This window comes from Pseudorca crassidens, chromosome 11, assembly GCF_039906515.1.
Source record: "Pseudorca crassidens isolate mPseCra1 chromosome 11, mPseCra1.hap1, whole genome shotgun sequence".
NCBI classification, from domain to species: domain Eukaryota; kingdom Metazoa; phylum Chordata; class Mammalia; order Artiodactyla; family Delphinidae; genus Pseudorca; species Pseudorca crassidens.
The window spans coordinates 89013921-89036738 of NC_090306.1; the positions used below are offsets into that span (position 1 = coordinate 89013921).

General features: G+C 50.6%; 1 protein-coding gene across 8 annotated transcripts in view; it reads left to right on the forward strand.

The window, feature by feature from the left end:
• The window catches only part of CHST11 (carbohydrate sulfotransferase 11), a 288364-nt gene that overhangs the window by 218943 nt on the left and 46603 nt on the right, over positions 1 to 22818 (forward strand). For 4 of the 8 annotated variants that reach the window (XM_067697796.1, XM_067697797.1, XM_067697800.1 and 1 more), the window contains exon 3: positions 2316 to 2345. The exons of the other annotated variants lie outside the window; for them this stretch is intronic. In XM_067697796.1, coding sequence (XP_067553897.1) covers positions 2316 to 2345 — 30 coding nt within the window. The remainder of the gene's footprint in view (positions 1 to 2315; positions 2346 to 22818) is intronic. 8 annotated transcript variants of the gene reach the window in all.

A 22818-nucleotide genomic window follows, 5' to 3' on the forward strand; every position in this document is an offset into this window, starting at 1 on the left:
GCAGGCTCAGCGGCCGTGGCTCACGGGCCCAGCCGCTCCGCGGCACGCGGGATCTTCCCGGACCGGGGCACGAACCCGCGTCCCCTGCATCGGCAGGCGGACTCTCAACCGCTGCGCCACCAGGGAAGCCCCTTTTTACTCTTTTGATGTGGCTGCTAGAACACTGTAAAGTACAAGTGTGGCTTGCATTACATCTCTGTGGGACGTCGCCGGTCTGGATTGTTGAGTCGCGGAGAACAGGGTGCTTGCCTCCCGGTCAATTTCAGACAGTCGGTGTTCATTAAGTGTCTGTTGGATGAATGAATGAATGAGGTTGATCACTAACACATGGCTTCCTCTTATCTACTGTGGGACCTCAGACAAGCTGTTTCACTTCCCTGGGCCTCAGGTTTTCTCATGTGTAAAATAAGCGAGTAACCTGAGCCCTGTTATCTGCTTCCAGTTAGATCTCCAGTGATTTGGAAAAAGGATTTTAGTTCTCTACTTCCAGGGACTGCAAAACATTGCTCACTGGGGGCAGGAAATAATGGTGTCCCCAGCTTACTGAGTGGTGGGGTGAGAAGCCTCACTGGGAACCCTCTATAATTTCATCTTCTGTTGCAGCCCTTCCCGGATTGCTTCTTGGTCTCACTTAGAACCAGGAATAGTCTTGCTGCAATGCCCGTCTTTCTTACAGCTGTCCCCACATAACTTCTGGAATGTATTATTCATTTTTATCCCATCACACATAATTGATGACTCAACTCTAACAATGTCAGATTAAACATCAGTGAGGTTGTTTTCCCACTCCTACATTTGCACTGAAAATTATATATTCATGAGGCCATGTGGTGGTGGTCAAAAGGGCAGTTAACAAAGTCAGATCATCTAGGTTCAAATCCCTCCCCCCGCATCTTACTGGTTATGTAACTTTGGGCAGGTTAACCCAGTACCTAATTTTCCTCGTCTGTAAAATGGGGAAAATGCTAATAATTAATTCATGTAAGACGCAGAGGGTTACATGAAAATAATGTATGCAAAGCAATTAGCACGGTACCTGGCACCTGGTTAATTAATATAATTAATTATATATCATAATTCATATATATATATGATTATGCTGTTGATTTCATTTTCAAAACCTTTATTCCGTACCCACGCTGGGCCAGACATTATTGGGATATCACCCCATATTCCAGAGAGAGAAAGTTTTCCCCCCATTATAGCAGCTTTTAGGGAAAATGGCATAGCAAAAAGATTAAGGGTGTAAGCAGTCATAAGATGCAAAAAGGGAGAGTCAGAGGGGCTGGCCAGGCAAAATGTAACAAGAACAACAACAGCAATCATAATAATAATGCTAAATGCCTTCCATAGTCTAGTCCCATTACACGTTCGTTACACGTGTGGTCTCATTTCATCTTTATAACTACTTCATTTGACACATGGAGAAGCTGAGTCTCAAAGGCTGAGTCCAAGGTTGACCTACTACCGAGTGCATCCAAACTCAAGTCTTTCTGCCCACAAGTCCTCTGCTTCTTCTACCACCTCCACTTCTCTCCCTTCAAGTGATGGGGTCATTTCTTCTGATGTGTCTGAAAATCTTCTTTTCCTATAAGAAGATATTTTCCTCCCCAGCATTCTTGAAAATCAGGCAAAAACAAATCACTGAGGTTGAAACCAGAAGACTGCCACTTTCTGTGAAGCGTGCCCCTCAGGCACACCGTGGGTGGGCTGTCCTTGTAGTATAAGAGGGGTCTGGTGATGATTAAAGCTGGGATGGTGGGCTGAGCTACCTGGGTGAAGGGAGCTCCCTATCGTGCAGGAGACTAGCAGAGGCTCGAGGTGCAGCACTCAGGAATGGTCAGCATTTTGCGAGACCGGCGAGGTCCCTCCAGGTGAGACTTCAGAATGGAAAGTCAGGGATGCAGCAGGAAATTAGACAGGAAGACGGGACCTGGGCCACCCCAAGCCCGGTCTGCATGTTCAGTTCTGGTGAGAGTGGGCAGGGAAGGTGGAGCCTGACACCCGCTGCGGTGCTGGGACATGGCGGGGCACAGCCATGTGACCCTGGCCACAGACTGTCCTATGGTTCCCTCCCCCAGCCCTGGGCTCCAGTGTTTCTCCAGGCCGACGTCTCCTGGGGTTGGGTCAGGGTGGACTCAGCAGACACTCACTGCTGGTAGCCAGGCTGGGCTGGGGCGGGCAGGACTCACAGGTTCATGTGCTGCACCAAGCTCATGGTCACGTGGGTGCCAAGCTCACCGCGGATTCTAAAACGTCCGCCTTTTATTCGTTCGACAAGCAGGCTGAGAAATTCTTCTCTCTTCCATTTTCAGAGATCCTTGGAGAGAGTTTCTCCACCTTGGGTAAGTCACGATAGCGTCTCCTTTGCTTGCCATTTACAAGTTGTCTGTGGCCCACTTCAAAGACACCCTAATGCCAGCACCTCCTAGGCGCTCGGTAAATAGTAATTGCTAACAGTTGGGGAGTGCTTCACTCTGTGACAGTGTTCTAGATCGTGCTCTGTACTATTTCACTGAATCCTCTCAGCAATTCTGTGAGCGTTCACGGCAGTCCTGATTTATAGATGTGGAAACTGAGGCACACAGAGGTTGAGTCCTTTGCCCAAAGTCACACAGCTAGCGAGGTCAGAAACCCAGGCGGCCCTGAACCTGAGCGCTGAACACGGACACGAAGCTGCAGACCTATGGGATGGGTGTTGGAGAACTGAGCCCAGGTGATTCCTCAGGGTCCATCAGGAAGCTTCAGGAAGGGCTCAGACAGCCCTTCGTGCCAGGAGGTCGAACGACCTCCAGCCCGCTGCAGCAGGTCGTCTCTCTCCCCTGGTCCCTCAGCTCCTTCCCTGAATCGTCCCTGCCCCCGGCAGTGTCTTAAAACATGTTGGAAACATTAACTGGTCCCCTGCTATTCGTCCTCGCTGGTGTTGGCTCAGACAGTGCAGTTTAGATATCTTTCCAAGGGCAGACAGCGGGTCAGTGAGAGTCGATAATGGATTCCAGCAGATAGGACACCGATCAGATGGAATGCGAGCCTGGCGTCCACCTCCTCCTCGTGCGCTAGCAGCGGCTGGGCGCTGCCCCCAGGGAGGGGCCTGGGCCCCGGGGCACCTGGGGGACTCAGCAGGCGGGTGGTCAGGGCTGATCTCCTGGCCACTCAGGCTCTCTGGGCATCTTCCCTTGTCAGCACGCCCTCCCATGCCTGCTGCTTCTTGGAAACTCACCGGGCTGGGGCTGTCTTTTTGTTCCCTGCTGCGTTCACTGCAACAGTGCCAGCCCATAGTAGGTGCACAACAGGGTATTTGTTGAATGAAGCATCGGTACTTCCTGTCCAGAGCATTATTTGGCTGACACGTGGGCCCCCTGGGCTCCAGTCTTGTCTCCCCATCTGCTTCTTGGATGTCTTCACTGGACGTTGCACGTTTAACATGCCAGGAGCTGCCGAAAGCCGCTCAGCTCCCATCTCCCACCTCGGCGCCTGGGAGCCCCCTCCTTCCGGCTGCTCAGGACAGGCTCCTCAGAGCCCGTGCGGACACCCTCTTTTTTCACGCCACATGTTCATCCAAGACACAGTTGCTCTCAGCTCTGCCTTCAAAACAGACCAGGAAGGCAGTGGCTTCTCCCCACCCTGCCTGCTGTCTCTTTCCTGCAGTCTCGCCTGGACCATCCTTGCTTCCACCCTTTTCCCCACCAAAGAACATTCTAATGCTTTAGCCAGAGCTGTTCTAGAACGTAAGTCAGATGACGTCGCTCCTGCACGCACACCTCCACCTCACTGTGAAGGCCCAGGTCCTCCCCGAGGCCTGGGAGGCCTGGCGCTCACCACCCTGTTCATTCCAGGCTCCCTGTGCTTCCTCAGACACGCCAGGCACACGCCCAACTGGCCTGTGTCCTGCTTCCCCAGATACACTCGTGGTTAGCTTCTGAGGACTCACTTGTGATGCTTTGAGGATTAATAAGTTAACATGTGAAAAGCATTTAGGGCAGTGCCTGGCTCGTTAGCTTTTAGTTACTGCTGCGTTCTTACCGTGGATGCTCGGGGTCTAATTCGTAGCAGACACTCAGGTTGGTCAATGGGCTACATGTCCAGGGCCTGGCCCAGTGCCTTGCACCAAGTGGGAACTCAAAGGTTTGTTGAACTGAAAATGTAGAGGTGAGGCAGTGCACACCCCGCCTGGTCCAGGCCATGAGAACTGAACAGTTTGAAAAACAGTTGGGAGCCCATCATTTCTGTGTCCTCTGAGGCAAGATCTCCTGCCTGCCCTCGCTGCTCCACCAGCCTGGGGAACTACCCCTGCTTGGGTCCCTTCCCCAGGGCCTAACCCTTACTTCCCGGCTCCAAGCTCAGACATCAAGAAAGCCAGGGATAAGGTCTCCTGGCGGGAATTGAACCCCTGACCCAGCTGATGGGGTGGCTGAGACCATGGGGAAAGTGAGCAAGGGGTAAGGTCTCCTGGCAGGAATTGAACCCCTGACCCAGCTGATGGGGTGGCTGAGACCATGGGGAAAGTGAGCAAGGGGTAAGGTCTCCTGGCAGGAATTGAACCCCTGACCCAGCTGATGGGGTGGCTGAGACCATGGGGAAAGTGAGCCAGGGATAAGGTCTCCTGGCGGGAATTGAACCCCTGACCCAGCTGATGGGGTGGCTGAGACCGTGGGGAAAGTGAGCAGGTGACCAGATGGAGGCGGCTTCCCCTGCAGAGATGATCCCTTTGTGCCGGGCTTGACTGCCATCACCTTGGGCGCTCAGGCTCTGCCCAAGCATTCTGGGAATTGCCGATGGTCAGGGAAGGGGGGCGTTGGGACCTTCTGCCTCGGCTGTCACCGCTTCTGGCCTTTCCTTTCTTGACGCCTCCACTGGAAGCTTTTGCGCCAGAGTCTGAAGATGAAGGCTGTGGCCTGAGTCTCTCTTGGTCTCTCTCCAGGCCAGAAAAACCTTGTGAATCAGCTCTCTGTTTAGAGTAGCTTCTAATTTGAAGCAGCTGCTGTCCCCAAGCAGAACCACTCTGTTGGTGTCCCAGAATGCCAGCCTTCAGAGGTCTCCGCTGGTTAATGTGACCTTGGCTGTTTGTTCCTGAGGTACAGAGGGAAATGGAAGGCTGTTGTGTCCCCTCCCAGGGCCCCCTCGTCCCCTAGGACCACCCCGAGAGGCACGCCCAGCTTCAACCGCAGGGCACCCGGTAGGGGGTATTCAGTGCATGAGAGTTTCTGCCCGTTCATGTTCCATGTGCCCCAGTGTGTTGGAAAACAAACACATGGAAACTGCTTATAAATAAAACTACACCATGAAACTGCCCTCCTACTCGGAGGAGCTGACCCAGCTGTTTGTCAGAGAAGCATCTCTGCTGCTGATGCACAACACGCCCTTTTTAGGCAAAACAAAGAACAACGCTCTGTGCCCACGGAGCTTGCCTTTGGAAGGATCTTGGTGTGGGTCATCTGGTTTCTGCAACGTTCTTATTTTTAAAAAATTTTATTGAAGTATTGTTGGTCTACAGTGTTGTGTTAACTTGTGCTGTGGAGCAAAGTGACTCAGTTATACATATATGTATTCTTGTTCATATTCTTTTCCATTATGGTTTATCGCAGGATATTGAATATAGTTCCCTGTGCTATACAGTAGGACCTTGGTATCTATCCATCCTATAGATAATAGTTTGCCTCTGCTAGTCCCAAACTTGCAGTCCTTCCCTTCCCCCTCTCACCTCCCCCTTGGCAGCCACAAGTCTGTCCTCTATGTCTGTGAGTCTGTTTTTGTTTTGTAGATATGTTCATTTGTGTTGTAGTTTAGATTCCACATATAAGTGGTATCATATGGTATTTATCTTTCTCTTTCTGACTTACTTCGCTTAGTATGCAACATTCTTATTTTGTGAGTGAAAGCATCATGGTGGGTTTGAAGTCAGGGAGACCCAGGTTTCAGCTCCAAATCTGTCACTTACTCACTGCATTTATTATGTCTCTCTGAGCCTTCATCTTATCATCTCTAAAATGGGAATGATAATACACACCTTGCACAGTTTCTGAGAGCACTAGAGACCATGTTGGTACAGAGCCCAGAGCATGGCAGGTGCGCAGGAAATGGGAGTGTTATTGACCCATGCAGCAGCTATTTATTTTGAGCACCAGTCGTGTACTAGCTAGGGAATAAAAATGGCCCTTGTAGAATTAACATTCTAGATGAGGAGCCAGGTAACCAGATAAACAAGTCAAATAGGTAAGTCGGGAGGGAGGGCTGCAGTTTAAATAGTGTGTGCAGGGCAGACTTGCTGAATAGATGGCGTTTAAGCAAGAATCTAAGGCAGAGAGGGAGCTGACCAGGCAGAGAGGGAGCTGGCCATGCAGACAGCCCTGGAGAAGCAATGCCAGCCTCGAGGGGGAGGCTTGCCCACCGTCTTTGCTGCTTTTGACGTGAGCTTTCCTACACGTGTTCTCTGAGCCCCATTGCCTGGCCTTCTGCCCCTTCATTTCTGAGCCTTACTGAGCAATCGAACCACCCTCCACAAGATTGACTGTGTCTTCAGGGAGTTTGTCTTAATAACAGAATTAATCAGACCAAACGTTATTTTATTTTAACATCTTTATTGGAGTATAATTGCTTTACAGTGGTGTGTTGGTTTCTGCTGTATAACAAAGTGAGTCAGCTATATGTATACATACATCCCCATATCTCCTCCCTCTTGCGTCTCCCTATCCCACCCCTCTAGGTGGTCACTAAAGCACCGAGCTGATCTCCCTGTGCTATGTGGCTGCTTCCCACCAGCTATCTGTTTTACATTTGGTAGTGTATATATGTCCGTGCCACTCTCTCACTTTGTCCCAGTTACTCTTCCCCCTCCCCGTGTCCTCAAGTCCATTCTCTATGTCTGTGTGTAAGTCAGAAAGAGAAAAACAAATACCGTATGCTAACACATATATATGGAATCCAAATGTTATTTTGAAATGTTCCAGGGAAAGAATGACTATGAGCCAGTGTAGGGCTGCCAAATTCTAATATGGAGCACTTGGGGCAACATGCAGCTAAAAGGCGAGGGGAGAGCAGGGCTGGGGAGCAACAGACAGAACCGTGACTGGTGTCTGAATCAAGGTCAGTTTCTAACCTGTGACAGTGGAGACTGGAGACAAAATACAGGATAGCCCTTCTCCCCTGCCTCTTGCCATGGCCAGCTCCTTTTCATCACTCAGGTCACCTCCTCCGGGAAGTCCTCTCTGAGCAGCCACTGAATTACCTTCAGAGATTTTGTCGCCACCGGACATTATCTTAAGTGTTTTGGGGTCTGTGGTTTATTTTCTCCTTTAGAATGAAAGTGCCAGGAGGGCAGGAAACTTGTTTCCCAAGAACCCAGACAAGTAGTTGGCACCTAGTAACTGCTCTATGTTTGTTTGGTAAATGGATGGATGAAATTGCTTTATATAGAGCTGGGGGAGGAATCACTGTAGACCAGTGTTTTTCAAACTGCAGGTCATGTCCCATCAGTGGGTTGCGACATAAGTTTAGCTGGCGTTTAAAAAAATGAAATAGAAAAGAATTTAAAATATCAGAGTGCATTACACATGGTAAGGGTCAGTACTGTTTTAAGAAAAATGTATACATGCATGTACATATATCCCGTATATATGCAATGACATACTTTATTTCTCACTGTGGAGTAGTCAGAAAAGTTTGAAACTCAACAGTGAATTCTCAGTTTTCTCAGGCTCGATCTTCAAAAGGCACATTCTTCCCTCAGAGACTGTAAACATAGTTACATAAAGTTTACATTCTGGGGCCCCAAAGCCAAACTTTAAGAAAAGATTCCTTTGTTTCCTATTAACTGAAAAAAATGAATAATTTTCTGCTGCAGAGGGGACCCAATCTCCTAAGTCTCTCCTGACACGCATGGGGTTATTTACACACTCGCACACCCATATACACAGTCACGCAGATACACGCCCAGCCACATACAAGCACATACACACACGCACCCAGACACATACACACTCTGTACACACACAAACACACACTCGTACACACAGACATGAACACACAGTAATACTCACAAATATATATCTATAGATACAAACATATGTACACAGTGACACACAGATACAAACCCATTGGTGTATCCACGGACACAGAAACGACATAAACAGACACCTTATGAATATGCACATGCGTGCACACACACACACTTATACCCACTCAGGAACATCCTTACTTTTTCCATTTTGTGCACGGTGCCCCCCTCCACTGTGGAGACTCCCGGGCCATTTTCAGATGGGCACTCAGACAGGGGCACCCGCAGAGCCCAGCCTGCCCCTGACCAGCGTCCACGGGTAGTCAGGCCGGGCGAGTCCACAGGCTTTGCAGGGACAAACTTGCATTTGAACTCGCACTGACCGGCTGAGTGACCTGGGTCAGAACCCTCCATCTCACAGAGCCTGATCCCTCACCTGGGAACTGGGGTAGGTCACACCTACCTCACAGGGGTCAGGAGGCAGTGGAACGAGCTGAGAGCAGGCATGGCGTACTCGCCAGCTGCCCCAGCAGGAGCGTCAGGACCCGCTGTGCCTCTCTGTGTGATGTCGGACCAGCTCCCTGGCCCATGTTTCTTCTGTAACAAGGGGATATCGCCTCTCCGGCAGAATCCTTGAGGGGAGGAACTGAGATCCACAGGACGATGCGGGCACAGTGGCTGACGAAGCTTGTCACGCACTCTATCCCCCAAGGCTGCATCTTCCCCCTACCGCCATCCATCCCACCCCGTGCTGTCCTCTGGGAGCACACAGAAGCCAGGCTGGGCTCTCCCTGGAAAACCCCTCTCTCTGCCGTTTAAAGATCCTCCTTTGAAATAACATCTGTGACTTTTGGGATGGATCCACTCTCACTCCTCCGTTATAAAGAGCAGCCTCCCCATCTCTGGAAGGCTCTGGTATAAGGATCCCATGTTACCTGCATTGGGGCCCCCTGGGGTCTCCCTGGGGCACGTCAGTTGAAAAGATTGTGTCATTTTCACCTTCATAGTTTCATGGCCTCTGGCCATAGGGGAGGAGATGACAAGAGTCGTGAACGTAGGGAAAGAGAAAGGTCACCAGGGTGGAGTGGGATGGGGGTCCTGGTCCAAGGACGAGGCACGTCCCAACAGAGCAGCCAGGGTGGGGAGGAATAACGCATCCCACATATCTTCTGCCTTACATTTTGCCTCCAGAACAATACAGAGCAGTAGGTGTCAGTGACAAAGAAACTGAAAAACGAAGAAATGCATAAAACGTAAGCAGAAAGCAGCGGAGTTTGTCTGCCACCTGGCACTGCCCCCTGGCCATCCCAAGCCCAAGTCCGCGTGTGGGGAGCCCGTGAGCTGCACTGCCCACAGACCCGCCACGCGCCCCTGTGGGCTCCACAGCATCCTCTCTGCTTCCCTCTGTCATCAGCCAACAAATGAATGTTTATTGAGTCTCTGACATATGCCCGGCTCACGCCAGGTGCCTTTCGGGACAGGAGAGTGACGGAGATAGACACCGCCCTCATCGAGGTTTTCAGATGTTATCTGAATCATGACACTGCCACTGCCAGGCATGCTGGGGGATTTGTTTCTCTGCCAGTTCAGGGCAGAGCTGGGGAGGCTGAGCGAACTGGTTCAAACAAAGTGGTTAACTGGGCACATCTCATTTAATCCTTACCACTTCCCTCGGAGGAAGGGGCTGTCGAAGAGCCCAGAAAGTTGCAGGGCTGGGATGTCTGGTCAGCTTGTATGGTTCTTTCATTTAGAAGCCAGTCACAGAGAACCACACACTGTATGATTCCAGTTTTGTGAAATGTCCAGAATCGGCAAATCCACAGAGGCAGAAAGTAGTTTAATGATTGCTTAGGGCTTGGGGGAGGCAGGGGCTGGGGGGTGTAGCTAAGGAGAGCGCTCAAAGGTACGGGGTTTCTGTTTGAGGTAATGAAAATGTCCTCAAATGAATCGTGCTGATGGATGTCCAACTCTGTGAATATTGAAACCCATTGAGCAGGACACTTGAAATGGGTGAGCTGTATGGCATGCGAATTTTATTTCAAAAAAGCGAGTTTTTGATATTTCATTTAAAGTCGAGCCCTCTCCCTCCCACTCAGCTGGCCTGCTCCTGCAGCTGGGGAACAGCTGGGTCAGGATCTGCTCTCTCTCTGCCTTGAGCTTTTAAGTGAGGGGGGCGGGAGGAGTGGGAAAGATGCAAGAAGATTTGTGCACGAATTACGCGGTCTTGAGTTGGCCTTGTCTCTCTCTAGACCCAGCAGATGCTTCCAGCAGGGCCTCTCGTGGGTTGTTTGGAGACTTCTCTGTCCCTAAGGATCTCTCACCTTCTTTTTCCATAACGAGGCTCTGTTCCAGTTTGTTGCTGCCACCTCGTTCCTCAGGATTGGGAATTCCATAGTTACCATGCAGGTGGCCCATGGGTGGCATGGGTACCATGCAAGGGATGAGCCTTGAGGGCCCTCCTTGAGTGGGGCCCCCATCTGGTCCTTGGGAAGCCACATCCATCTATTCCCTGATGAAGTCTGAGAGGGGGGCTGCTCTCCAGTTCAGCAAGCGTTATTTGTTGTCAAAGCTGCTAGGAAGTGGCAGATTTGAGCCTCAGACACTAGGTAGATGTGGCCCCATAAATGGCGGGGAGGCACATATATTAAATTCTTCGCTGATTTCAAAGCCGCCCTCCCTCAATTTAAGATGAAGGGGGAGGGGCTTCCCTGGTGGCGCAGTGGTTGAGAGTCCGCCTGCCGATGCAGGGGATGCGGGTTCGTGCCCCGGTCCGGGAAGATCCCACATGCCGCGGAGCGGCTGGGCCCGTGAGCCATGGCTGCTGAGCCTGCACGTCCGGAGCCTGTGCTCCGCAACGGGAGAGGCCACAACAGTGAGAGGCCCGCGTACCGAAAAAAAAAAAAAAAAAAAAAGATGAAGGGGGAAACCTCCCAGCCCTCTCACTTGGGTGTGTTTGCAGGTGGGATTTTGGCGGTTCAACAGCTCTCTCCGGTAAACCACTCTAAAATCTTTCCCATCTCCTAAAACTCCACTCTTTTGTGTTGACGTGGGCAAGGCTGGGTGGGATTGTGGGTCGGGTTAAGAGTTGGGCCACTCAGCACTTGGTGCCTCCTTTGCAAAGTCTGCCTATAGTCCAGTACCTGCTTTGTATTGAGCCACCTTATGTATAATGTAGCTTCGTGCTTCATTGGAAACTTCCATTTCAGTATCCTGAGACAATTATAAAATATTTGCAGGGGAGGGAGATCATGTTCTCACATCTTCCCTGGAGCAGCCGTGTCGTGTTCAGTAAAACTGTATTCATGCCAAGATGAGCTTGTCCACTGCATACATTTCCTGAGATGCCCCATAAATGCTTTTTAAAGTTAGATGTTCCTTGTCAAACGGTGCCTGAAGTTTCCAAATGGATTTGATTTTTTTTCACTTGTTTATTGATGAGCTTTCTTTTGTAGGAGGTCCCAGTATTTTCTTGCCCCACCGAGACACCATTTGAATAGGTTATGTATCCAAATAAATAGCAAACGCTTTTAAGAAGAATAGAAAGTTGATGTTGTGGAATTACACTGGAGTTTTGATCTGTTTGCTGGTACATTTATCCTGAAGCTTCTGGCGAGGATGTTACAAGAAGACAGTAGAAAACAGCATCAGAAATCATCCCCCCTTTTCTTCCTCTGTGAATAAACAGCCAGGCTCTTTTTTTTTTAATGCCCTTAGTGTTGATTTTACAATTAATCTTGGGAAGGACCCAAGGACAACATCAGACAGTTTATAATTGAATCCAAATCTGGGGGTGGAGGGCGGTGGCGGAAGTGGGAAAGGAGAAGTTTATTCTCTTCTCAGCCACGTGTCATTTTTTAAGCAGTGCCTTGAAGGGTGAATCTAAAAGGGACTTAAGAGGGCAAAGTCGAGCTGGCATCCAGAGTCTGCCGATGAGGGATGCTTTGGGAAACAACTTTAAAAGGAAACAACTAAAGCACAGAACCTTGATGAAAACCTTGCGTCGCTTGGTCCTGAGTTCGTCTTAGGCTCAGGATCTGACCTGTTTGCCCCGTCTCTCTCCAACAAGGAAAAATGGGAAGCCACCATAGATGGAAAAATCTTTCTTGAAACTTCAGCGTGGTCTACCTGGTGCTTTCTCTGACCCCAAAAAGTTAACTTTATGGGAGGGACGGGATGGTGGGCACCAGACGTAGGTAGGAAAGGAATATCTCAGGGAAAGCTGAGTCTCGTCGGAAGTGTGTTGATTGGGTGTGAGGGTAAATGAAGGTTGGGCTGGGTGGGTCAGGAATGAGTTGTTAGGATGGAAACGTCACATAGAGAGCTTCTGTTTATCAAGCGCTCACTGTATAAGGCACTGTGGGAGCATTTTATACAAATGGTCTCATCTGGTTTCTTTGAGGTCAGTACTGTTATTACTCTCATTTTACACCTGAGGAAACTGAGGCACAGAGGAGCCCAGCTTCCCCCAAGGTCCACAGCCAGCTGAGAGGTAAAACTAGGATTTGGAGGCTGCTTTCAGAGCCCCTCTTTTACTCACCTTCCCTGATGAGATAAGAAGCAAAAGGAACAGATGATACCTTTTTTTTTTTTTTAAACAAGCAACTTGTTTTTTGTTGTTTGTTTGTTTTCTGGTTTTTTTGCGGTACGTGGGTCTCTCACTGCTGTGGCCTCTCCCATTGCGGAGATGCGCAGGCTCAGCGGCCATGGCTCACGGGCCCAGCCGCTCTGCGGCATGTGGGATCTTCCCGGACCGGGGCACAAACCCGTGTCCCCTGCATCGGCAGACGGACTCCCAACCACTGTGCCACCAGGGAAGCCCCAGATGATACCTTTTGATTGTGTATTTACTGTGTGCCTGATGTAAAGCTCCTCACACCAAACTCGCCTCTTATCTCTACTTCCTCTTCACAGATGAGGCAATTAGGACCCAGAGAGGTTAGGTAACATGTCCAAGGTCACACAGCTAGAAGGTAGTGGAGCTGATATAAAAATCCAGGTCTGTCTGGTTCCAAAGCCCACACAGCCACCTTCTCCCAGAGCCACTGAATTCCGGAGGCCTGGGGAAAAGTTTTTGGCGTGAAGATAGCTGGGCAACTCTACAGTGATCCGCTGTTAACCCGCAGAACTCGTGGCCCGGAGCAATCCTGGTTAGCCAGAGCCTGGTGCCCTCCACAGTCCCTCTGACACTGCACGTACGTTCTTTAAGCTGACGTCATCGTTCTTTAAACCTCCCCTCTCTCCTCGCCGGCGCAAATGGGCTTTCTCCTGGGCTGAGTGGATGGGGGCCGTTTCTCTCATTTTATGGGGTGATGCCCATCTGAGCTCTGAGCAGCGTGGCTGCGTACTTCTCATCAGCCCTGGGGGCAGGGGGTTGTTATTTTAGGGGACAGTCTTCTATTGTTTTGTGCAAGCATGCCCTGATTCCCTTCCTACCTCCTGCTATAGGACCCCAAGATAAATGAGCAAGTGCGCTCGCTAAAGGACCCCAGCCCCTCATTCCTGTGGCTGGGCCGTGAGGACCCAGAGAGAAGGCATTCTTAGGCTCTCCTGGGAGCCACGGAGCTCCAGCTGTGCCTTGTCAACCAACCTGGCCGCGCTGTTCTGGGCGCTCAGCCTCTTCAGACACAGGCCAGGCTGTGGTTACTTCCAACCCAGGCCCCCTCGGAATTCCAGCAGGTATCGGAGGATGTGGCTAAGCCGCCTCTGTTCTGCTTGGGCATTTGACGGCCTGGCTTTCTAATGCTCTTCAGCCAGGATGACAGTGGGTGCGTGCCTGTCTGTGGGATGGAGCCCTCCAGGTGGAAATCAGCCGGGCTGAGACGGCATCCTGCGAACGTGGCTGTTCACCTGCAGTTGCCCCCTCTGAGCACCCCAGGTGTACCTACAAAACCCAGGTGGGAGCCACCACCTCCAGGTACACATAGCCAGATGCAAAGGGACTTTTCCACTCAGTTGTGTGTGAGGATAAGAGAACTGCACCCGCACTCTGTGTGGTTCACTCTGCAAGGGTGTCTAATGGCAGGTAAAGGGCATGTGACGAAGTGGACCCCTGGTTCTGCGACCTCCTTCCTGGGGAGCCCTGCAGATGAAGGACATCCTCTGGACCGCGTCTCAGTTTGTCCCATGTGGCTGATTCCCTGAGGACTAGTCTCACTGGGGACGTTTGTTTCCTGTTCAAGGCCATTCTTCCCCACCTCCCCTTGATGCTGCAGTGCGGGGTCTCTCGTTGCAGGGATGGCTAACAGGTTTCCTCCACGCCCGCACCTCTGCCTCAGCAGAGGCTGCCCGGAGAACCCAGTTGGAACTGCGGGCGAGGCTGGATGGTAGACATGTTGGGTGCATTTTTGCCAGCCCGCCGTGAGTGGGCCCTTTGTGGTCCTTCTGGCAGTGGGTTCTCCTTGGGGTCAGGACGCTGTGCTGTTTGGGGAAGCTGGGCAGAAAGAGCCGCTTCCAAGTCTCCCCGACCTGTTATGTGCCAACAAGATGCCTAGTGGGCAGCACCTTGGCCCCCTGCCTCCCCCAAAGGATGTCTTGGAACATTGCGATTTGGACGTCCCCAGTCCAGTATCGTGGGGCTGTGCACACGCACTGATGTTTAGATACATTCTGAAAGGTCAAACCAAGCACACGAAGAAGGAGCACAAAGGGACCCCTCAGGGGAGCCCCATCCCTGTGCGCAAACTGACCCAAGTCCCCATTGCGAGGCAGCCTCCTTTTGATGGGGGCTTCCTCTTGCCTCGCCCACAAATGCTAGAGGATGAGCAGTTTGGGGCCCCGGGGGGAAAGGCCCCAGCCTGGGAGGTGGCAGAGCCGAGCGCAAAGCCCCATCTGCTCCCAGATAACTCTGGGCCTTGGGCAGTTTCAGCCTCTGCACACTGTGGCTATCTTCCCTGCCTTTGCTCCCTGTCTGGGCTGGGCTGAAGTCAGAGGGGCCAAGGGATGAATGGTAAAGGGCGTGGAGATATAAAAGGTGCTTGATAAATGTCAGGAATCGGGTTTTCTCTGATGGTGATGGTGATAATAAGGCAGAGGGTGGTGACAGTGATCCTGAGCTCAGCCGGACATCGGTACTGTTTGATATTTGACCTGGAGCGACATCCAAAAGTGAGCTTTGATGGTGGTGAGGAGTGCTGCACAGTACACAGTCTGTATGATAGCACAGCGTATAGTTAGATACAGCCTAGTAGAGTGATAGGGAGGCTGCCTGGGTTCCAAATCTGAATCCACTGCCACCCAGCTCTGTGACCTGGGGCACATCACTCAAACTCTCTGTGCCTGAGCTTCTCTATCTGTAAAATGGGCATGATAGCAGTACCTCACTCGTAGAGTCCTCGGTTTCAAAGACCATGGGCTAGCACTGGAGACCTAGTGTTCAAATCCAGACCATGTATAAACTCGGAGTATCTGAGCTAGAGGCAGAGTTGTGAGAAGAGCCCAGTCTTAAGTCCTGGGTGTGAATCCTGCCCAGGCCCTCGGCTTGCCAGTCCATGGGCAAGTTCTGGGCCTTCTGGGAGGCTTAGAGTCGTCATCTGTAAAATAGAGACAGTACCGGTGGCTTCTCTCAGAGCCATCGTGGGGATTTAAACAGGACTCTTCCCGACATAAACACAGCTCACGCCGAGTCTGTGGTCATTAGGTGCCAGCTGCCCAGCAAAACACTTCATATTGTCTCACGCCTCCCCGATCCCATCAGGCAGGTACTTTTTTTATTTTTGCATCCACAAAACATGGTTTTATTTTTATTTTATTTTTTTTAAAACTTTTATTGGAGTAGAGTAGATTTACAATGTTGTGTTAGTTTCTGCTGTACAGCAAAGTGAATCAGCTCTACATACATGTATATCCACTCTTTTTTAGATTCTTTTCCCGTATAGGTCATTACAGAGTATGGAGAAGAGTTCCCTGTGCTATATAGCAGGTCCCCATTAGTTATGTATTTTATATATAGTAGTGCCCAATCTTCCAATTTATCCCTGCCCCGCCCCTCCCGCCCCCCCCCCCCCCGGCAGGTACTATTATTGTTCCTTACTTTATGGATGTGGAAACTCAGGCCCTAAGAGGTTAAGGAGCGGCGTGTTGGAGGGGCACATCGAGGGGTGCTGCCACCCCCCCAGGCTCCCGGAGCAGCAGCCTCGCAACTCTGCGGCGGCACCTGTGGCTCACCTCCCCCTCCCCCCAGCAGGAAGCCTCGCCATCTTTCTGCCTCCACCCCTTGGGGAATATTGCGCAGGGATGAATGGGTCTGGGATTGCAGGCTGTTGCTGGAATAAATGAGCTCATGTGTGTCGTGCCTGTCTCTTGCTGAGTGAGCGTCCGCCTATGAAATCTCGATGAGCTTACCCAGTGGACAGTAATATTGGATCAGCGTTTAAATGGACAGCCTGTGTGCACTGAGGATGAACAGTCAGTGAGGGCCTGTTGCCTGTCGGCTGGCTTGCCCTGCTCGGGCTCAGGCGTGGAGTTCCTGCCAAGCCTGGAGAAAGGTACGGCCCCAGCCCCGGGCTCCAGTGGATCTGGTGGCGCTTATTTTGCACAGGGGGTGCCAAGGGCTCAGGGACACTATTTAGCATTTACTTTCACACCCACCTTCTCAAAATCACAGGCACCTGCTCTAAATGGGGGCTTGTCATTCTCTAGGCCGGAGGGACATCTTGGGGACCACGGTCATACCTACTTCTTCTCTGGGACGATCTCCATCCCCTGTCGTTTTAAATGCAAACTAGAAGAGTTTGGATTCCAAATCTGGTCCACCACCGCCCAGCTCTGTGCCTCAGTTCCCTCATCTGTAAAATGGGGGCGATAACCAGGGCCCCAGTACCTCCCTCAGGGGTGCTTGTGAGGATTGAACGAGTTAATATATGGGAAGGGCTGGCACAGTGCCATGCACATATTAGGCTCCATAAAAGTGTCTCTATGATCATCCTCTGTAAATATCTGTTAAAAATCAGTATCCACTCTGTCTTTGAGCTGCATGAGGGCAAGGGGCCTGTCTTGTTCCACTGCTGCGTCCCCAGGACCTAGTGCCAGGTCTGACGTACAGCAGGTTCTCAGAAGGTATCTGCTAAAAGGGTGAGTGAATACATGTAAACAGTACTGCTCCAAACGTAAGAGGGGACGGGATGGTAAGAGTGGTCTCTGGGTGCTCCCGAGCCCTTAAGGGGTTCACAGGCCTAGAAGGAAACATCTGCGACTGTATTAATTTCCTATGGCTGCTATAGCAGATGACTTACAAATTTAGTGACTTAAAACAACACAAATTTACATCTTATGATTCTGGACGTCAGAAGTCTGATGTGGGTCTCACTTGGCTAAAATGAGGGGATTTTAGCTTCTAAGGGCCCCCTGCCATCTTCAGAGCCAGCAACAAGCCTTTCCCACGTTGCATAACTCTGATATTGACTCGATATTGACTCTCACCTCTTCCCCGTTGAAAGGACCCTTGTGATTCTATTGGGCCCACCTGGATAACCCAGGACACTCTCCTTAAAGTCAGATGATTAGCAACTTTAATTCCACCAGCTACCTTAATTTCTTCCCCCTTTGCCAGGTAACAGAACATATTCACAAGTTCCAGGGATTGAGATGTGGACATTTAGGGGACTATTCTGCTTACCACGGGGACTCTCACTTATTCAGGAGGCTGGGAAAGCTAAGGTAGAGACGCTCTAACTGCCCCAAACCATTTTTAGAGGATCAAGGTCTTAGAATCAGCACCTCTTTCACAGTAGCTCCTCCTGAAATTCATGACTCCAGACTGTGCTGTGGTGATTCTCTGGAGCTGGTGGTAGGTGCCAGTAAAACCAGCCTTAATAAAGGATAATAGCCCAGAATCAGAATCGGGAAATGTTCGGGGAGCCCCTCCCGTGGGGCAGCATTAGCTGCACTTAGCAGCTACCTGCTATTCTAAGCCAGTCTTTATGAGCACTTACTATGGGAAAGGGACTCTCCCAGGCATGGGATGCCCGTTATCTCACTGAGTTCTCATGACAGGCCCTTAAGATAGGTGGGTAGTTGTCATCTCCACTTGACAGATGAGGAAACCATGGCACAGAGAGGTTTAGTGACTTGCCCAAGGTCACACAGCTCATCAGTGGCAGAACTGGGATTTGAACCCAGAGAGTTGGGCTCTAGAACACTGCTCTCCCCTAGTGTGCTCTTCTGCTTCTCTGCCATTCACGTTCACACACATCATCTCATTTCAGTTGCACAACCGTCCTGTGAGGGGAGGGTTTCTTTTTAGTCCCCATGGCTAAGATTAGGAAACCGAGGCCAAGAATGATTGCTTGGCCAGCCCAGCCTTACTCAGCTGCTTAGTGCCCTGCTCAGGCTGTTTCTCCGCATCAGGCTGCCTCATCATGTGTTACTGATAAAGCATTAATTTAGAAAAATCCGTGTTTTCACAATACTCCCCACCCACCTAGTCCCTTTCAGGAGTGTTGGCTATTTTTAGTCCCGCCCCTCCTCCCTACAGGTAAGTAATCACAGCTATTTAGAGGGAGAGTTGGATGGCATTTCCCGCCCGCCAGCCAGGACTTTCATTTAGTGCTGGTCGGAAGATTGCAGCAGGCAGGCAGATGTGACGCTTGAAAGAGTACGCACGGCTGGTCTCCCAGGATCTCCTTAATGAAAAATTTCAATCCTGTGGACGAGAGTGGAGCAGACGCAGCCCTCATTACTACCCGTGTCTAAATTAAACAAGACAAGGGAGGCTCTTGAGAAAAAAGGCAGAAGTTACTGCAGGCTGAGAGAACAAGCTGCGGGAGGTACGCTCCTGTCAGGAGAGGTTCTCTGACTTTCCAAGGTGCATGGAACGCCAACGCGTGTCTCCCTTGGAGAATCAACATCCACTGAGGTCGAGGGCACAAAGTGGGCACAGCTGTGCCTCCGGCCTCCTCGTCTTCTTGTCCTCTGGCTCCACCAGGGTGGGCTGCAGGCCTGGCCCTAGGACTCTGACTTGGCTGCCGTGGTTCCAGAATGGGGGGACCCCCCCCCGATGCACTGTCTTCTAGACCCTCCATTTGGCCCCCTGGATGACAACCTGAGATCCAAAGTGGCCCAGTGAATTTGTTCTAGAAATCAACATGGCAGCCATCACTTTTGCTGTACAAACACATTCATCCACTGTCTCCTTGCCCACCATTTTTCATTCATTCTCTCTGTCTCTCTCTGCCACACACACACACACAGTGCTGGCTGCAGCCTGGCAGGAATATAGGCTTCCTGCCGTTAATTGGAGGCTCCCGACTACAGACGCAGCATAACAGTCTATTCATAGTTCTTTTTTAATTCCAAGAAATGCTGCTCTAGCTAATACCTACTTCACGGCAAATGGCTGGTTGGCATATCAGCACTTTTCAAGTTATAAACACCCCCTTTGAGCTGGGACTCCTCGTTTCTTTGAAGTGTTCTTCTGAATGAAGAGTTGCTGAGTGGCCAGCAGGCCCGGGGGCGGGGGGCACAGAGGATGAGCTGCCCAGAGAAGTGGCTGGCACCGGGAGATGCTCAGGGAGGTGGGCGGCCAGGGCTGATCCACGGGCTCCACTCTCTCCAGAAGCTCCAGGAACCAGGGGACACCCAAGCCACTTCCTACACGGCAATCCCGGTCGCAGCTTTCTTTGCCGGACACCCATTTCCTGGCGTAAACGTGCAAATGGTTTAGGAATTGGTCCCCTGCTCCATAGCTTCTGGAAAGCAATCCCTCTCTCCAGACCTACTCTGCCTTCCAGGCTCGTCTACACTTTGGAGTCTGAGGCTGGTTTTTATAAACATGTCGCTTTTCTTAAATTGAGTGAGTGGACTTTCCTGGTTCCGTAAACATGCTGGAGGCATCTGGGGCCCCAGGAAGCACACTTGCTCCTGAAACGTACCCCCAGAGCAGGCAGGATGGCGCTGAGTACCGCACCAGCTGTCATTTCCTGAGGACCTACTGTGTGCCGGGCCTTTTACCCACACGATCTGATTCTCTACTACGTAGTGGGTAACATGACTTTCCCCTTTTCTCGGCTATGGAAGACGGAACCGAGGAAGGGTTGGTGAGCTCATCATGGCTTCACCATTCTGAGAGGCAGAGCCAGGACTTATGATGTCAAACTAGGACAAGCACTTGAGCTAAGTTTCTGGGGACTTGGGCAGCCGTCACTGCCCTGTTTTTGAGATGTTTGTCTTCAGTTCTGTCCCCATTGCTCCCTGAGGGCTGTGACTCAGCCTCCCCTTCCAAACTCTGGTCCTGCAGGCCCCTCGCCAGGTTCGCCTGCCCTGCACTTCCCCCATCCATCAGGACACGGGGCCCCGGGCCTGGGCAGCAGCCACGCTCACCCCATTGGCTGGGCGAGTCTGCCCCTGGTCTCCCCAGGACCCATTTGTCCTGAAGATGAATTGTCACAGCTACTAATTTCGAACAGTATGAAATGCCATGGTCAGCGCCAAGACTGAACAAAGCCAACAGATGCTTGGCCTTTGAGGGAGGAGAACACTGCGAGCTCTCCTTCGTCTTCCTTTTGATTTGCTATTCAATTAAGAAAGAAAAAAAAAATTGGAGAGGATCAGTGAGTAGAAATCTAATTGGAAAAAAACAGAACCAGTTCACACAAACAGGAAGTGTGGTGTCTGTGAGCTGGTCAGATGCTGCGTTGGGGCTTTTTCAAACGACAGTGCATGTTCTAGACCGAGTGTGCATCTCCTCTTGCCTCCCTTCATGAGCCTGGGTTCTTAGGCTTAGTTTTCCGGGGGTCTCAGAGGACCAGGGCTGAGCATCAAGGATGCAGGGCGACATCTGCCCTCTGCTCTTCCCGCCACTTTCGCTTCCTTGGTCGTACCATCCACCTACTCATGTCTTCTTGGGAAATGTTTGCTTGCAAAGGATAGACCTCCACCCGGTGCTGTTAAAACAAAAAAAGGAATTTATTGGAGCAGCAAACCCTGGGGCAGGAAGGGCATTTAGGTTTGCACCTGGCCCCCACCCCATTGGGCATCAGGGGATCAAGGATTAGGCTGTGACTCTCCAGCGCTCTCTCTGGCCCTTGAGTCTCTGCCACTGCTGATTTCTTTGTCTCTACATCTCTCTCTCTCTCTCTCCCTCTCCCACTCTCCCTCCTTCCCTCCCTCCCTCCTTCTCTCTCTCTCATATACAGACCATGTAGCCACCTTAAAAGGGTGCCTTCAGCCTAGAGCCTTCATTTCCATATGGTCCACTGCCCACCACCAGCTTACCCTGCCCCTCTGATCTCCAGCGCCACATTCATGAGAAAGAGCATATGATTGGTCCATGTCTCTCTCTGTGCCTCGGTTTCTATTATGATAGGGATATTAATAGTACCCATGTCTAGAATTTCCGTGAGGATGAAATGAGTTAGTGTTGCTTCACTGAAACTCAGATGAGTATAACTCTGTGCCTGGTACATAATTAGTGCTCAAAACTTGTGGTTGTTACTGCTGTCCTTTCTATTATTCAGTGGTCCTTGTGTGAAGAGTCAACGTGATCAGATGTTTTCCAAACTATCTCAAAGAGAAAACAACCGGCATAGAAAAAAAGTTTGGTTCTCTTGAAGAACTAATATGAGTACTTGATAAGTAAGATCTTTGTGGGATATTTTATAACGTTCAAAGTACTGCCACGTACACATTTCATTTGATTGCCCTAATAGTCTGTGGTTTTGTTAAGACTGTTCAGTAAGGGAGGAAACTGAGGTATTGAGAGGTTAAAGTATTGTCTGCGGGTATGTGGTCTGTGAGTGACAGAGCCTAAATTCACATCTGGTCTCAACTCTAAATCCTGTGCGTTTTCAACTTTATCAGAGGTGGAAGGTTTCATAAACATCATATTTCCCTTTATACCTTGGCTGCTAGGAAGCTCAAGCTAAGTGTGATGCCCATGGTTGTTAGTATATTTAGTATGTCTCCTAACCATGGTTGTTAGTGTATTTCTTATACTGTATTGTCATCAAGTGCAGTACTTAGATATGGTAGATTTGCTTTTGCATACGTGCATCTATTGCAAGTAGGTAAATCGTGCCCTCAGATGCATTCAAAAGTGATGAGGATGAATTTAACTTCTAGAACATTGTGGTTTCTGTTTGTGGGAGAGGACAGGTTCTGGTGGATGCAGCCTGGACCCTCTGCCTTCCTGTGATTTGAGTCTCTTTTCCAGCCTCCATGTCAGGGGTCTTTGCCCATCTCTTTCCAAAGCAAAAAAGGTCCCTCCCTCCTCCCCAGGCTCTCTCTGCTTCCCTCTGATACCTGGGGTGCAGGGGTGTGGGGCTGCTCTTCTCAAAGGCCCTGGCAGTGACACATGGTCAAAAGTTAGCTGAGACCTTTCTGAGGCTGAGATGGGGACAGCATCTTTCCAGACCTCTAATCAGGGTCAGCTCCTTAAAGATTTTAAACTTGCCGCGAACAAACTAAAGTGTATTACAGGAAGGGTTGATGTGCGTCCGGGCGGAGTCTAATGGTTTTCTTGGATCTTGTTCCCCAGTTCGCAAGGGAGGTGATGCTGGGGTACCCAGTCGGACATCTCACACAAGATTCTAATTTCTTCCAGAGTTCCCCTTCCCCTAGACAAGAGGCAGACATACCTGGCCTGAGTCCTGACTCCGGCCCTCTGCAACCTCCCTGAGCCTCAGTTTCCCCATCTGTAACATGAGGGTAGTGTCACCTCCCGCAGGAATTGTGGTAACAGCCAGCAGTATTAATAACACTGATAACAAGGGCAGCTGACACTCGGAGGAGACTTTGCCATGGGTGTGAGAATACGAGCTAACGCTTCTTGAATGCTCACCATATCCCAAATGCAGTGGTAAGCACTCTGTGTATTTTAACTCATTAATGTC